The sequence below is a fragment of the Pholcus phalangioides genome, unplaced genomic scaffold (assembly GCF_987345545.1).
Source record: "Pholcus phalangioides strain wild (caught in Gottingen) unplaced genomic scaffold, Ppha-v1.0 ptg000009l_1, whole genome shotgun sequence".
Taxonomy (NCBI): Eukaryota; Metazoa; Arthropoda; class Arachnida; order Araneae; family Pholcidae; genus Pholcus; species Pholcus phalangioides.
The window spans coordinates 3,860,190-3,874,751 of NW_028301602.1; the positions used below are offsets into that span (position 1 = coordinate 3,860,190).

The 14,562-nt window shown below is 34.8% G+C and overlaps 1 protein-coding gene across 1 annotated transcript; it reads right to left on the reverse strand.

Annotated features, from left to right (window-relative positions):
* Positions 1–285: 285 nt before the first annotated feature.
* On the reverse strand, positions 286–14,531 carry LOC149081641 (deubiquitinase DESI2-like). Its single transcript, XM_089237056.1, has 5 exons — positions 14,244–14,531; positions 11,743–11,809; positions 7,833–7,905; positions 5,130–5,365; positions 286–1,773 (listed from the first exon to the last, which is right to left on the reverse strand). Exons 2-5 carry the CDS (start codon positions 11,779–11,781, stop codon positions 1,600–1,602), a joined length of 522 nt encoding a protein of 173 aa, XP_089093182.1. The 5' UTR covers positions 11,782–11,809; positions 14,244–14,531; the 3' UTR covers positions 286–1,599.
* Positions 14,532–14,562: the final 31 nt, after the last annotated feature.

A 14,562-nucleotide genomic window follows, 5' to 3' on the forward strand; every position in this document is an offset into this window, starting at 1 on the left:
AAACAAATGACAAGTCTCTATTATCTATGAAAAAAAATGCTGAATTTGTACATCAAAATTATTTAACAGACAATAATTTCACACAAAAATTGGATGGTTTTGGATACTTCTTCAAATTATGTGAACCAAAATAAATTTAAAAGTAACAGACATCTTAGACGGAAGACTGACCAGTGATGATTTGATCAATTTTACCAGTACTGTGTGGTAACAGGAGACACTGAAATTGTACTTAAGTTACATTCAAAGAAAACCGCAATAATCAATTAATTAAAGTGACGAACTGAGTTGGCAAACCTGCTTTTATTTTTTGGTCAAAATTTTAGGCTAAAAAGTTCCGATAAACGTAAAGCACATAAAATGCCCCTTCTAGGTCAAATGTTTTGAATTTCAATTATGTTCTATGTGAAATATATGAGCAACCACATTTTAATAAATGTTTCTATGTTAACGATCAATTAGATATGTTAACACCTTGATGTCAGGACACTAAAAATACATCCTTTCCTTGCAAATTGTTGTATGCAGGGACATTTGAAGCTTTCATATATAATCACACATGGTTGAATTTAGACACAAATATATCATGAATCACATTTATTTAATATTGTACTTCATTTTTTGCTGGGGTTTTCTTTGAGAAGCCAATGTCTGACATTAAAGTGCTACGTGACACAAATCTCTGGGGGGGGGGGGAACTAGCTTATATTTGAATAGGAAATCTCATAACAGACAACTTAAGTTATGAAATGTTAAAAAAAATTTAGCATTTTATGAAAAAATATATTTTTTCAACAACATTGCAATGCATATTGTGGTACACATAACATTTATGACAAACTGAATAATGAATGAATCAAATTTTCAGGGAAGAGGGGGTTCCCTTCTATGATAAGGTATGGCATCATCATTGATGAGAATGAATATGAACAGATTACAAGTGAAATATTTTGTACAAAAAATTCTTCCATTTCAATAACTTTGCTGCTCCATTGTATGCATTATAACAGTTGAGTTTCTTGCAGGCAAAGAAACTAGAATTCATTTCAACAGATAATATAAAGTGATACGTGTTCAATTAACCTTTGGATTTTTCTCTCCAAATACGGAAAAATCAGTTGTCATACATGCTCATGAACAATCCAAGTCTGCAGAATATGCATAATTTAAAAACTGATTTTTTTTTTCGCTCGAGATTTATGTACAGATACAAAAGGAACATTTTTTTCTCTTTTGAAAATAGGAAAAAAATTTGGCATACTTCAATTTAAAACTAAAAGAGAGAAGAAAAACATTTTTATGAAGCTGTACAAAATCAAAATTCCACCAATAGATGTCACTTCTTTATTTGCCTGCATGTAAACAATTCCTGAGCTACGGCACGCATGTTAACCACTCTTCCACTTGCAGGAATTTGTTCCATGCACGAGACTGTGTTCTTCTTTCTTTCTCAGACTAGGCACATTGTATATATACATATCCGTGTCTGCTTGTACATATATATAAATATAATTTTTTTTATATTAAAATTGGGGAATGTCAAGTTTCCTGGCACTTCAGAGATGGGGAGGCCTATGTACTTGGCCAAGAAGCCGATTGTCAAAGCTGTCTGTCTTCTTGAGAAGATGGTGAGCCCACATTTTCTTGAATAGATGCTTGCAGGGCAATGGGTGTCAGCCACTCCTTTGGTAAACACCGCTGCAGAAAGGGGACTCTCGAGCTGAAATAGGCCAAGCGATTCACCCAAGAGGGAATGTCTCTGCCGCACAAAATCTGTAATTTAAAAAAAAGTTTTCAACTAAAAAATTCTTTCACCATTTAAAAACCGAAAAAACTGAGAAATTTAAAAAGAAAAATACCCATACAAATATTCTCCAATATCAAACAATTTTGTCAAACCAAAAACAGATTTCATACATTTCTTTGGGGGAAAAAATGTAGGGGAGTTCAGAAATTTTATTGGATTAAATGGTCTTTGTAGATCCTTATATTGGGTGAAAAATAGCATGGGATGAATGGGGGAAAAAATCTGGGCAAATTGTATTAGCTGTTATAATGGAATGGACACAATGCATGGTCATTTAAACAAGCGTTGAATGTTCTTTTTTTTAACAAAAAATGAAGGCAACACAAGCTGTCGAAAGCATGTTTTTGAAAAATGTAAACACTGCATTGAGGAGGCAGAGATATATCAGACATCAAAGAAACCAAGTATGTTACAGTGAAATCAGAACCAGAGGGACTATGCAATATTTTCAAGTGCTTTGACCATTCAGCAGAAAAGTATGTCACTCAAGAAAATAATAAATTCGATGAATCATTGAACATAACTGGAATAACACACTATACAATGCAAAGAAAGAGATAAATCTATTGCTCATAATTAATGGTAGGTTGGATTTTATTGATACAAGGACCTGTAGATCCTTGGTAAATAGAAAACAATTAAAACACTACAAAAATTACGTCTGACACGCACATTTCCAAATGATTTTGATCTGCTGAACATGAATATCACCATAAAGTTTTATTGGATCTTGCTTTTGAGATATTACCCTGCCGACATTGATGGACAGGCAACACCTCGATTCATATCTTAAAGAGGGGATTTCATAGCGTTTCCCAGGGGTGGGTGCATCTGGAAGTCCAACAAACTATTACATTCTGAAGAGGTACAAAAGAAAAAGAGCAAGCTGACATGTTTCCTCACATTTACATTAAAAAAAAGAAGGAAAACAACGAATAAGAATAGTGTATGTATAAATCATTTTAAATTATCTAACATATAAATCATGATAAATAATTAAAATGACCCTGTTGATAGTTAAAAAGTGCTTTACAAGCGTTACTGTGGGACACAAAAGTGATAAGGACCATAGAACCAGATGGCCAACATCGATTCATGTTGCCTAATGTCAGACAATGGTAAGAGATGCTCCTCATGTCCAGTAATGGCACAATGCAAAACGAAGTAATGTCTCATCATAAGCAGATAAATAAACTATTGTGCTGTTGTAATATATTTGTGTTTTTATGTATATTAATGCTGTGCCTCTATATATGGTGAAGTTTATATATATGTTTTTTCTGTAGATTTTTGTTTTCTACCTACTTCTGCTGTGCTTCAATGTTGAAGCAATAATACTGGACAACAACAAATTTGTTGTCCAGTATTATTAATGGTGACACAATATTATTAATAAAACAGGTGATATACAGTGAAACCTTTGTATGATACTGTCTATAACAATAAACCTGCCTATAACATTTTCTTTGGTCCCAGTGGAATTCCTGTTCAACAGGAAATAACGAAATGCTCAAACTGCCTACAACAATAATCTGTCTATAACAATATTTTTTCCAGGTCCTTACAGTATCGTTGTAGACAGGTTAACTATATTCTTGGACAATGAATTTCTTTTGAATATTAAATTTCTCCAAAAGATTTTAACTCTACCAGACTGCAATATCAACCTTTCTTTAGGTGACAGCCACTGAAAAAAAGAAAAGAAAAGGGATGTATCTATCATACAATGCCAGAATGCTGAATTTTTCAGAAGCAATAATTGAGTTCAAATTTGGTGTGAATCTATATTTTCTAAAACGGGTCGATTTTGAAATTGGCCAAGGTTCATAGCTCCATAGATTTTTTTTTTCTCTCTAAAGGCCCGTTTACACGACGCAAGCGCTTTAGTTGGTAACTTAATTTTTAGTTGCCAAGTACGATACAATGTATGCAGACGATAAGGGCCATTTACACGGCTTTAGTTGACAAGTGCGCAAGTGCACAAGTGATTTAGTGGGGAGATAAGAACGGTTCTATTTTTTCCGGTTAAGTAGACGTATGCGCATGCGCCAGTGGGCGTGACCTGCCGCGCTGGAGGGGTCATTTTGCTCTCTCACGGAAGGGTTTATTTTGATCTCAAGCGTGAACCTGTTCATACTCCGTCGTCTCCTGAAGTTTCGCTAGAATTCCGCGGAGATATTGGATGGTGAAATGGCCAGAGGACACAACCTTCAAGTTTGTTGAAAAATATCTTCGCCATGAATGTTTGTTAAACTATAGAAATGAAAATTACCTTAACAAACAAGCTAAAAATTATTCGATGTTTTAAAAAGCTATGGAATATTCTGTCGACGTGATGTCAGGAGTTATATATTTTTGAATCTTCAATTTTTTTTATCTGGTGGGGAGGATTTATATATTAAAAACTGTAGAGGGGGGGGGGTTTCGAATATTTCTCTCATCCAGAACGAATTTGCTGCCATCTGTTGTAAAAATACATGATCAAATATTTAACATGAAGATATCATCTCTATAGATCAAATTAAAAAATAATAATGATTTCGAAAATTTGGAAATAATTTTTGTTTAATGAATTTTTATTATTTAATTTTTAACCCTTAGAATTTCCTACGAATGCCAAGAATCTTCTCCAGTATTTTCGGCTTTCATAATTTATCTCCTCTTCAACTTCGATTAAAATATCATATAATCGATATTTACAACTTAGAGGAGAAATAGAGAAATCGTATATTTCTTCTCGATGACTTACATAAGTTTATAATATGTTGTGTATTCTCTTTTCGCCTGTGGCGTCATCTCTCGCCCCCCTTACGTGGGTGGCAGAGGCAAAAAAAGGGGACAAGCGAACTGTTTCCCTTGCATGACCTACTTCTTGCTCAGTGTGTTGCTCTCGCGCAAGTGAGAAAAAAGTTTCCCCTTTTTTATTGAATAAATTTATATTCTCAAAAAAAAATATCATATAATGTGGCTGTGATCACAGTATTCGTAAGTTCTACCTGCTCATCTTCATCCATCATTATGAAAGCTATGAGCTTTAAAAAAAGCACCTCTCTGAATGCCAGATAAATAAAAAATTATTACTATTATACTCCCGCGCGTTGCATCTGTCTCTCTCCATGGATTTGAGTAGACTGAAGCGTGCATGCGCTAACTGCGCTCACCTCCGCAAAAATTATCCAATGAGCGCCTACTTACAACTTATCGTGTGGACAGTTTCACGAAGAATCGGTAAGTTAAAATTAAGTTGCCCACTAAAGCGCTTGTCTCGTGTAAACGGGCCTTAATTTACAACAGGAATGGAAAAACTTCAAATTAATCTCACCTGCGTTAAAGATCCAGAAAAGTGATTGCAGTTTTTGTTCATGAGGTGATAACGGTCACCAGTGAACTGCTTTCCCAATTCTTCCACAATCTGCCGAATATCACTATCGTTGAAGTCTGTGTGGCCGATTAGCAATGACTGTTTGAATTTGAACTGCTCGCCCAAGTCATCTGCATCTCTGGGAGCAATCTCAAACACACCAGAAAACGGAAATGGATGACCTCCATACGCATATTCTAAAATGTAATTTGGAAAATGGGAATTTGTGATTACATACTTTCAAATAAAGCATATGGGGGGGGGGGGGGAGTCACAATCAATCATTAACCCGCTTATTATTAACGGTTTGTTCAAGCACAGAACACACAGAAGGAAACAAAAACTTACATAACTATCTCTGCCATATGATAAATAGAAACAGGGAAAACTAAAAACAAACCATTGTTACTGCAAATATGAAAATAAAATCCAATGATAGAGTAATTTTAGTTTGGAAATTCTGTTTCATCCAACAAGAGGGGAAGCCATAGTCTTGCAAAACGATTGTAAAGATAAAGTTTGAAGTTGTTCTTACACTATCATTGGATTTTATTTTCATAATTTATACAAAAATGAATTCATGGTTTAAAACACATCCACACTATTTTTTGACACATTCATAATTTTTTAACCACACACTTTTGATGCCATAGACTAGAAATACACAAACTCTGGAAGGGTATACAAAAATAAAAAATTGGTCCTTACAACATAAGTACAGAAGTTTGTGGCCTGCAAACATTAGCCATTTTGCATACCTTGTCTACAGACTGAATAAGCCTCAATAGCACATTCCTGCCATAGGTAAGTTTTTTTTAACCCTCCACATAAAATCTTATGCCCCATTCATTAAGAAATCTGATTAGTGAGCAATTAGGCTACAACTATAAAATTCTCATACTTATAATACAGGGTGGATACTATCAACCTGCCAATAATTATACACGTGCAGACGTGCCAACTTTTGAAATCCAGAAATCCGGAGATACTCCCGAGAGGGGTACCCCCCCCCCCCTCTCGACACTCACAGACTCGATCGAAAAAAAATTCATAAAATTTTTTTTTTCTAATAAATTAAGAAAAAATTACATTCTCTCCCCCCCCCCAAGGCACGTTCTGCATTGCCCCTGAGAAGAATATAATTCTATGCCATTCTTTCCATGCAGAATAGAGAAATGACATCTACATAATATTCATAAAGTATGTGTTTCCTTTCGTGGATGCTATCAGTGATTGATAATCTTGGTTATATGAATTCTTAAAAGCTTTATATTTAGCTGTATATAGCTTAAAGTTTTATATTTGCTTTCTGAAGATGTTTAATCGGAAGAAACGATTTAAAAAATTCAAATTACAAAGCTGCGGACGAAAAAACGTGTTTACCGTGCGGCTGTTAATGGAATACAATAACGATTATACAGGAATTTCGGCAACGAAGGTCATGCCCTGATAAATGATTGCTGATAAATGCTATGAAAACAAAATCGCGTCTTTGCCAGTTGCTTAAATGCGGTCACAGAGACTTTTTTTACGGCTGCTCGATGAAAATACTACAGCTGTCCTCTACGGGTGTTTTCCCTAACGACGACGGTAATTATTGATGCCACGACAACGTGAAATCTAATTTTCTGCCAAAATCCGGAGAGCGGGAGGAAGGATGAAAAATCCGGAGTCTCCCGCCTAAATCGGGAGAGTTGGCAAGTCTGCACGTGATTCTTCCTGTGAAAAACTAATATACTAATATAGAAAAGTGTTTTCCATTTTAAGATCAGACAACAAATATTAAGGGAGTTATAACGTTTTGAAATTTTGTGATGTTTCAGTTTTGTAATGGTCAGTTACATGCCAAACACCCAATAAAAAGAAAAATTTCACCATGCACAGGGTTGCCACTAATTGAAAATGAACTGAAATATTCAACCCTGTTAGGAGCCAAGTTCAATTATTTTCTTTCACGATTGGTGCTTTTTTTGTCTTCATGTAGAGTGATGTTAATTTTAACCTTGTTATTACATTTTACCTTCGCCCCACTATATTGTCAAATTTATCACCAGATTTGAAAAGTGTAAGCGAAACAAGAGCTATTGGAAAAAAAATTTGTCTTCCCAAAATCAATAACTTTTTGCAAAAATGTGGTAATTTTATTTCCTTCATTGTTAAGTCAAATTTCCTGAGCAAAAGGGCAAGGATAAAAAAAACTTGTTTGCACAGCTTTAGCTTTCCTGATTACTCTTAGGGTTATAGCATTACTATCAGCTTAAAACCGCCAAGTTATGCATTTGGTACACATTGGGTTAATTTGGCAGGATTCAAAAGCAATATCATCAATTTTTAATGCATTATAACTCCATAATTATTGGTCAAATCAAAAAACTTTAAACACTTTCCATATTAATTTTCCACAAGGAATCAAGTGTGCAATTATTGGGTGGTTGACAGTATCCACCCAGTATAATAAGTACACATATAAGTATGAAGAACCAGTTATTGTGAATTAATCAAATATGGCATATATTTTTTTTTAAAGCCAAATGATCCTTGTACTTCCAAAATATATTCACTCCACTGTGTGAAAAATTTCAAATAAAAAGTTTTGAACCAATTGAAAATTCTAATGTACATACAACTACAAAATTTAACTTAATAATGTTAAGAATGGCTCACCAGTTCCATACACTTCGACACCAGAATGAAATACGCCAAGACCGAATGCTGAGGTATATTCATTGATCCAATTCTGTGCATCAAATAATGGAGAGAAAAGACACAATTAACAAAAAAATAATTTAGAGAACATGTTGAATAATAAGAGCTGCATTATGCTATAAAAAAACAGAAAGGTTTTCCAAAACTGTTCCGTGTCGTGATTTACTAATTCCTAGATCACATAATATTCACAGCATATGGCCAAGGTTCTACAGAGCTTTCCATGGAGAGATATATGTTCACCTTTCCTCTTTAGGCGCTGTCCGTCCTGTGGCCAAACGAGATACCCTTATTACTGAGGAACAGGGGAGAAGGGAAAAATGAGATAGTTAACACAAGTTACTGTGCTTGTTTTGGCTGAGTAAAGAAACGCGTCGAGGGTGTTGATGCTGCCATCTATCAGCTACCTTTTATATTTGTTCATGCCCTAAAAATACAGTAGACAACTGAATGCTATTGGGTAGCATCAGAATCACCAAACCTAGAATAGGCCTATGCATCCAACTGCTTTGAAATGCAAACTGTTGTTTAACCTATTTGCACCATAATTTTGAATGATGAAAGTTACTGTCCAAGACCATGAAGTAATAAATACAAAATTATTTTTCCATCCAGACAGAAGTTTTTAATGACTACTATACTTGTTGAACCCTCAAACTAAGCAAATGAAAAATTAATCAAACAAATGTTCCACATACCCCCCTCCCCTCTAAATTACCTTAAAAATGATACAATTTCTGCTTTGGCAGAATCATTAATTGCATTCTCCAACATTGGTAATATTTGGCAATATATCAATAATTTCCTGCTCAATTAAAATCAATTACACAAATTTTGTCGATAGGATTTGGTAAAAAAGTAGGAAAAGTAGGACAAAAACTAGAAAGTAGGACAAAACCGAAAAAGTAGGACAAAAATAGGGCATTTTACCAAAAAGTAGGACGAGTGGGAGCCCTGAACTAAGGTGAACATAAAGCTAGTATAATTATTCTTAATCTATATGCATACCTTTCATGTTCTAAAAATTTAAGTAACATTTACATCTATGTTCTTAAAAACAGCAAAAACAACATCAACAGCAGATCTGAAACTGTCTTAGAACCTAACGCTGCCTGCAAAAATCACAACTAAAAATTTCTACACCACTGAACAAAGTGTTCGGAATCGCCCCAAACGACACCTCAGAGCAATTTCTTAATCTAACCTCAAAATGTGCACAGAAAGCAAGCTTTCTTCCTACATAATAAATAGCTAAAGAAACATAGAATCTAATGATACCAAGCTCAGTGTTCTAAACACTAAAATATTTTACTTATAATGAAAATTCTGAGAAAACTGTTTTTTTACACACCACTTGCAATAACACAGCTAGAAAGGCATTCACCCACTCAATGAGTTTACAGTGGACACCGTCAGATTTCAACACTAATCAGACCCCTTTAGATTCAAACAGTGACTGAGAACGTGTTCGGAATTTCCCGCTGTTAGGTATAATCCAACTCTCTCGCCCCCCCCCCCACCTACTCTGAGCGGGAACTAGAGAGAAGGGCAAAGAGGATGATTGCCCCAGGCAAAAAGATTTGGGGGAAACAAAGAACACCATTTTATGAAATTATAAAATTTTAAATTAGTGGGGCAGCAAAAATCCTAGTTACGGCCCTGCATGTACTTGACTACATATTATCACATACAAATGGTGGGATATTTTTGGAAATCTGCCCCCCCCCCAAAATATCCGACTACGAGCTGCCACTGCTACAAATATATCAAACGTATCAATAAGTTCTAGAAAATTATTATTTTGGACTTTTTTTTCAGCTCTTAAGAAATAAGTTATTGCACTAAAACCAATATTGCATTACATAATTATAATTAGCCCATGGGCCACAGGTTTAGCTCTCGTGGCTTAAAAGGACAAAAGAATATATTGATATTCTAATTTATGCTGTTTTTCAGGAGTAAGTTATTCAATTTTGAATTCAACTAGGAGGAAACTGCCACCCCTATACTGCTTTAAAATACCCACCCCCAATCAAACTTCGAGAATTTCAAATAGGTAATCACGCGATTAGCATAGGCTCCAATGCCCAGACTTGAAAAATCTGTAGTTTGTGGCATATGCAAATTGTCATACTGTGACATACACATCTGCACTGCAGTCCACCCCCATATAAACCGGAATCAACCTGGAAGTACTGCTGCTCTTTACCTTGCTCTTCTTCTAGCCACCACATCTGTGGTGATGATGATCTCAATTTTATGTAATCAGTTATAGACTTAATACTAATATTTAACCATTGAATGTTTAATATTGTTAATATAGTTTAATAAATAGTTGTTAACCTCTTCAAGTTTGTATATTCAATTGGGAGTCATACACCAACACCGCTATAGTTCGTTTCAGGTTAACTTTGCAGTGGAGAGAAAGGTAGAGAGAGTACTCCTCCGCCGCAAAATAAAGTTCACATAAATCGGAGTTTTATGATGATCATTTATACAGAATATTTCAATTTTTTTAATGATTTTGTGAAAAAAAAAGGAAAAATATTGTTTTGAACCGATGTTTCTTCGTTTGAAATTTTTAAATTAGAAAAAAATATTGGTTACCATTATCCAAAAATGTATAGCAACCACAACAACATTTTCGCGGTATCCTAGAAATTGTCCATACCTTACCCAGGCGCGCATCGATACATTGGTTAAGAGGCTTTTGTTGCCATAGCAACGAGTGATGAGGTTCCCTCGTAGCTTCCTCTTCACTGCAAAGTTAACCTGAAACGGACTATAGAGATGGTGTCTGGACATGATTTGAACATGAAAACCTTCTGATAAATATTGTCTACAATGTAAGTCTACAATTGATTACATAAAATTGAGATCATCATCATCAGCATGACCAGCATGGATATGTTGGATAGAGGAAGAGAGAGGTAAAGAGCAGCAGTGCTTCCGGATTGATTCCGGTTTATATGCGGGTGGACTCCAGTGCCAGATGTGCACAACAGCAATTTGCCACAAGTCTATCGTACATGATGAAATATTTTTCACTGAAAAAATGTCATACAAATGAACGGGAAAACTGGGGATTTTTTGTGTTTGCATGTGGTGCCCATACGACTCATTTTCCTAGGATGTTTCCGCATTTTTCTCTCACCATCCAATTTTTTTTAAATATAAGAATACCCTTTTTTTTCTGCATTGCCCCTACTTGAATTTATTTATTCTTCACTGAAATCAAGAATTAAAATTATTTTGCCAACTGAAAAACAAAAATTATAACTATAAATATTGTAAATTAGAATTAAGCTTAAAAGTTTGAGTTTTTTGACAGACGTGAAGTACAATTTGTTTTTCGACGTTTCGTTTGCACGAGTGGCGAACATTTTCAAGAAATCATTAATGGAGGACTATTGCAAATCGGAGTGGAATAAAATTTGCCCACTGTTACGTAATGATTTCTGAAAAATGTTTGCCACTCGTGTGAACGAAATGTCGAAAGACAAAAACTGTAATTCACATCGGCCAAAAATCTGAAAACATTTAAGCCTTTTTTGTTTTATAAATATTGTATTTGACACATTTTGTTTAGAATTCATTTTAATCCACTCCGATTTGCAAAAGTCCTCCATTAATGATTTCAGCAATAATTTGCAACTTTGCTTACTTTTGGCATCATAGTTAAAGATTTTTCCATAAAGATATGAAAAATCTGGTTTCTGACTGGAAGATTTTAAAGGCCCATGGATTTGGATTACTGGTTAATTATGACCATGCTTTTGCATTACTAACAAATTAAGATACCTGTGATAGAACAAATTTTAGCATCGGGTACATATTAGTACAAATATAGAAATAATTATATATTTACCATGTCATATACATTCAGGATAATCGGTTCTCTTGCCATGTTGACTATCCTGCTCACATCAACACGCCTTCAAATTGACAGAAAAAAGAAATAGATCATTATTGTTCTATGTTTTGTTTGTTCATATTGTTCATGTTTACATGAAATATCATTAGAAGCATCATACAATTAATTTTCAATACTACTGTAGAACAAGCTTGAACCTAGCCGAAGCTTATATCTGATCCAATTTGGGAAACCTGTATAAATCAGTGTGGGCTGCCATCTTGAAATATGACCTTGAAGAACTAAGAGATGCCATAATGACTAGGCCCTATTCATCTGACTTGGCCCCAAAAGAAAAATGCATTCTTCAGCTAAACCTTGCTGTAAGTCCTCACTCTCATTGAGGACGTTGATATTATACGACAGAACATAGGTAAATATGGCAAGAATAACCAGATTTTAATGTGACAAAACTGAAATTCCAGCCATTTCTCTCCAAACAGCATAGCTGCCAACCCTGAAGAGTGAGAATCAGGGAGATTTTTGTGTACAAAACAGATGGGCCTATAAAAAGGATTTTTTAAAAAGCAGGGATTTTTCATTTCTGAAAGTAAAATTAAAAGGATTTTTGGAAAACTGTGGATATGAATATTGTACTAGTCATTGTCAACTATCACAACAACAGAGGTTGAATTACTTGTCATTACTACACAGCAAAATAGATTATGCCTAAAACTGTGTTATGTCGCAGAACACTGTGTTGCTGCACAACAATATCGGGAGGAATTTTAAGAAAAAAATGTAGAAAACACCATCATGGGGAGTTAGTACTCACTTATTTACTTAGGTCATTACCTAGAGTCGTCTACTAATTCCAATATGGGTCAGTGTCAAACTAGTGGAAGAAAGCCTGGTTTCTAGCCAAAAACGTGACACTAAAATGGTTTCCAACTTCTAACAGCAGTGAACATAAATAATTTAGTTGGCGTTAACAACCAATTTTTAGTGTTACTGTTTCTTGTATTTTGTGTTTTTTTGGGGAGTATTTGAATGTTGTGCAATTTCTTTTTTTGGCCATCTTTAATATCGTTGATGTTGAAGGCGATGTTTGGCAAACAAAAAGGTTAATTTTCCATAAGCATGGTCAGCGCCAACATGGAGACTTTTTTCTGCACAACCTTGATAGCCAATACAGTGTTTGCTAGTTGTGGCAACACTTTATCAAACTGCATCAATTAACCATATATTTCTTTAATTAAATTTTTTTTGTGTATGATTTCTTCGTAGTTTTCCATGTATTTTGATTATTGCACATTGCCATATTTTTTGACTGATTATCATACATTACCACATATTGAATTGATTTCATATAAAAAATTTAATTTCTTTTACATTGAATTGTATGTGCATGTTCCATAATTGCATGCGTTCCATTTTGAATCGACCGGCCATTGCTTGGTGTGAAAAAAAAGTTGCCATGTTGGCAGTGACCCTGCCTATGAAAAGTTAATCTTGTACATTCAGGAAGGCTCGCCTAAACATGGCCGAGGGATATCTTGGTGCAAAAAAAAAAAGGAAGAAAGACCAATATAACGATAAACCATGTATAGATAACAAAAATGTGTTAATTGTGTCACACTTACTGAAGAACATCAGTGCATCACTCAAGCTCCAGAGTTTATGATGCCGGTTAAAATAGCCCCCAGTATGTTGGAGGAGAATGTGGTTCAAGCCCTTCCAATGATTTAATCTATTACAGCTTGTAAGGGTCATTTTAAAAACGCTGTTTAGAAGACATCTGAGAACCTAATTGCCAGAATCAATGTTGTCTAACTTACACGGCCATAACTAGAAATCTGGTGCCTGGGTGTTGGACTAGCGAAGGTGAAAAATATCGCCTTTTAACCTCTCCTTCAACATTATAAGGGGGTGTCAAAATATGCTTGCCCTGCCTGACCAAGCATCTTATTGTGACCCTAACTTATATGTTGTTACTGTGTTTGTACCTCAACACACTTCATATTTCATAGGTGACCACAGATATAACCATAGGCACTGAAAACCTGAGGCTGTTTGTGTCAGACAATAATTAATGAATATACAATGCAACGTACCCCCCCCCCCCCCCGCACAAGGGCTTAAACAAGACAAATGCAAACTTTCAACACACCCTCAATGCTTTCATGTTGTGCCACTTGATATCTGATCATCAATTTCATGGCGAAAATTCAAGGGTCTTCTATCACCCCCCCCCCCCATAAGTTATAATCACCCTGTACATATCTGAATGGGACAAAACATAATTATAATTATTTAAAAATGAGATAATAACCGGATATTCATTCTTAGTTTAATGCAGCCACTATATTTTAACACGCCCATATAAATTTCCACTATATTTTAACACGCCCATATAAATTTCCACTACATTTATAACACACACAAAAACACGAACAAGGCATAAATTTAATGTTTTACACTCAAAAAAATTAAACAAATATAAACTCGTAACGTACCATGTATAACTGCTCGCATTTTTTTTTTTTTTTTTTGAGGGCGTCGGATTTCGATATTTAATAAATTTCTAAGCTGGCTCCCTGATAAGCTAATCGAGAGAGAATCAACTGAAGAATTCAAAAATGCCTTATTTACTTATCTCTATCCACAACTGATCTCGAATATCTCGCCTCACAGAACTATAATATGCTCCACTATTTGCCTGATCTCATTTTGCAACAATTAAATCTTATTTGAGGAATAAAAAGGAAAATACGAAATTTTCTGTCGTTCCTTTGAACCACGTTATTGGCCTTGTTTATCGCCAGAAATTAGGTC

Excerpts from the sequence above, each read along its gene's own strand:
- LOC149081641 (XM_089237056.1), bottom strand. The coding sequence starts at position 11,781 with ATGGCAAGAGAACCGATTATCCTGAATGTATATGACATG. Across the intron at positions 5,366-7,832 it reads TGTCGAAGTGTATGGAACTG|AATATGCGTATGGAGGTCAT; the intron begins GTGAGCCATTCT and ends ATTACATTTTAG. Across the intron at positions 1,774-5,129 it reads TTTCTGGATCTTTAACGCAG|ATTTTGTGCGGCAGAGACAT; the intron begins GTGAGATTAATT and ends TTTAAATTACAG.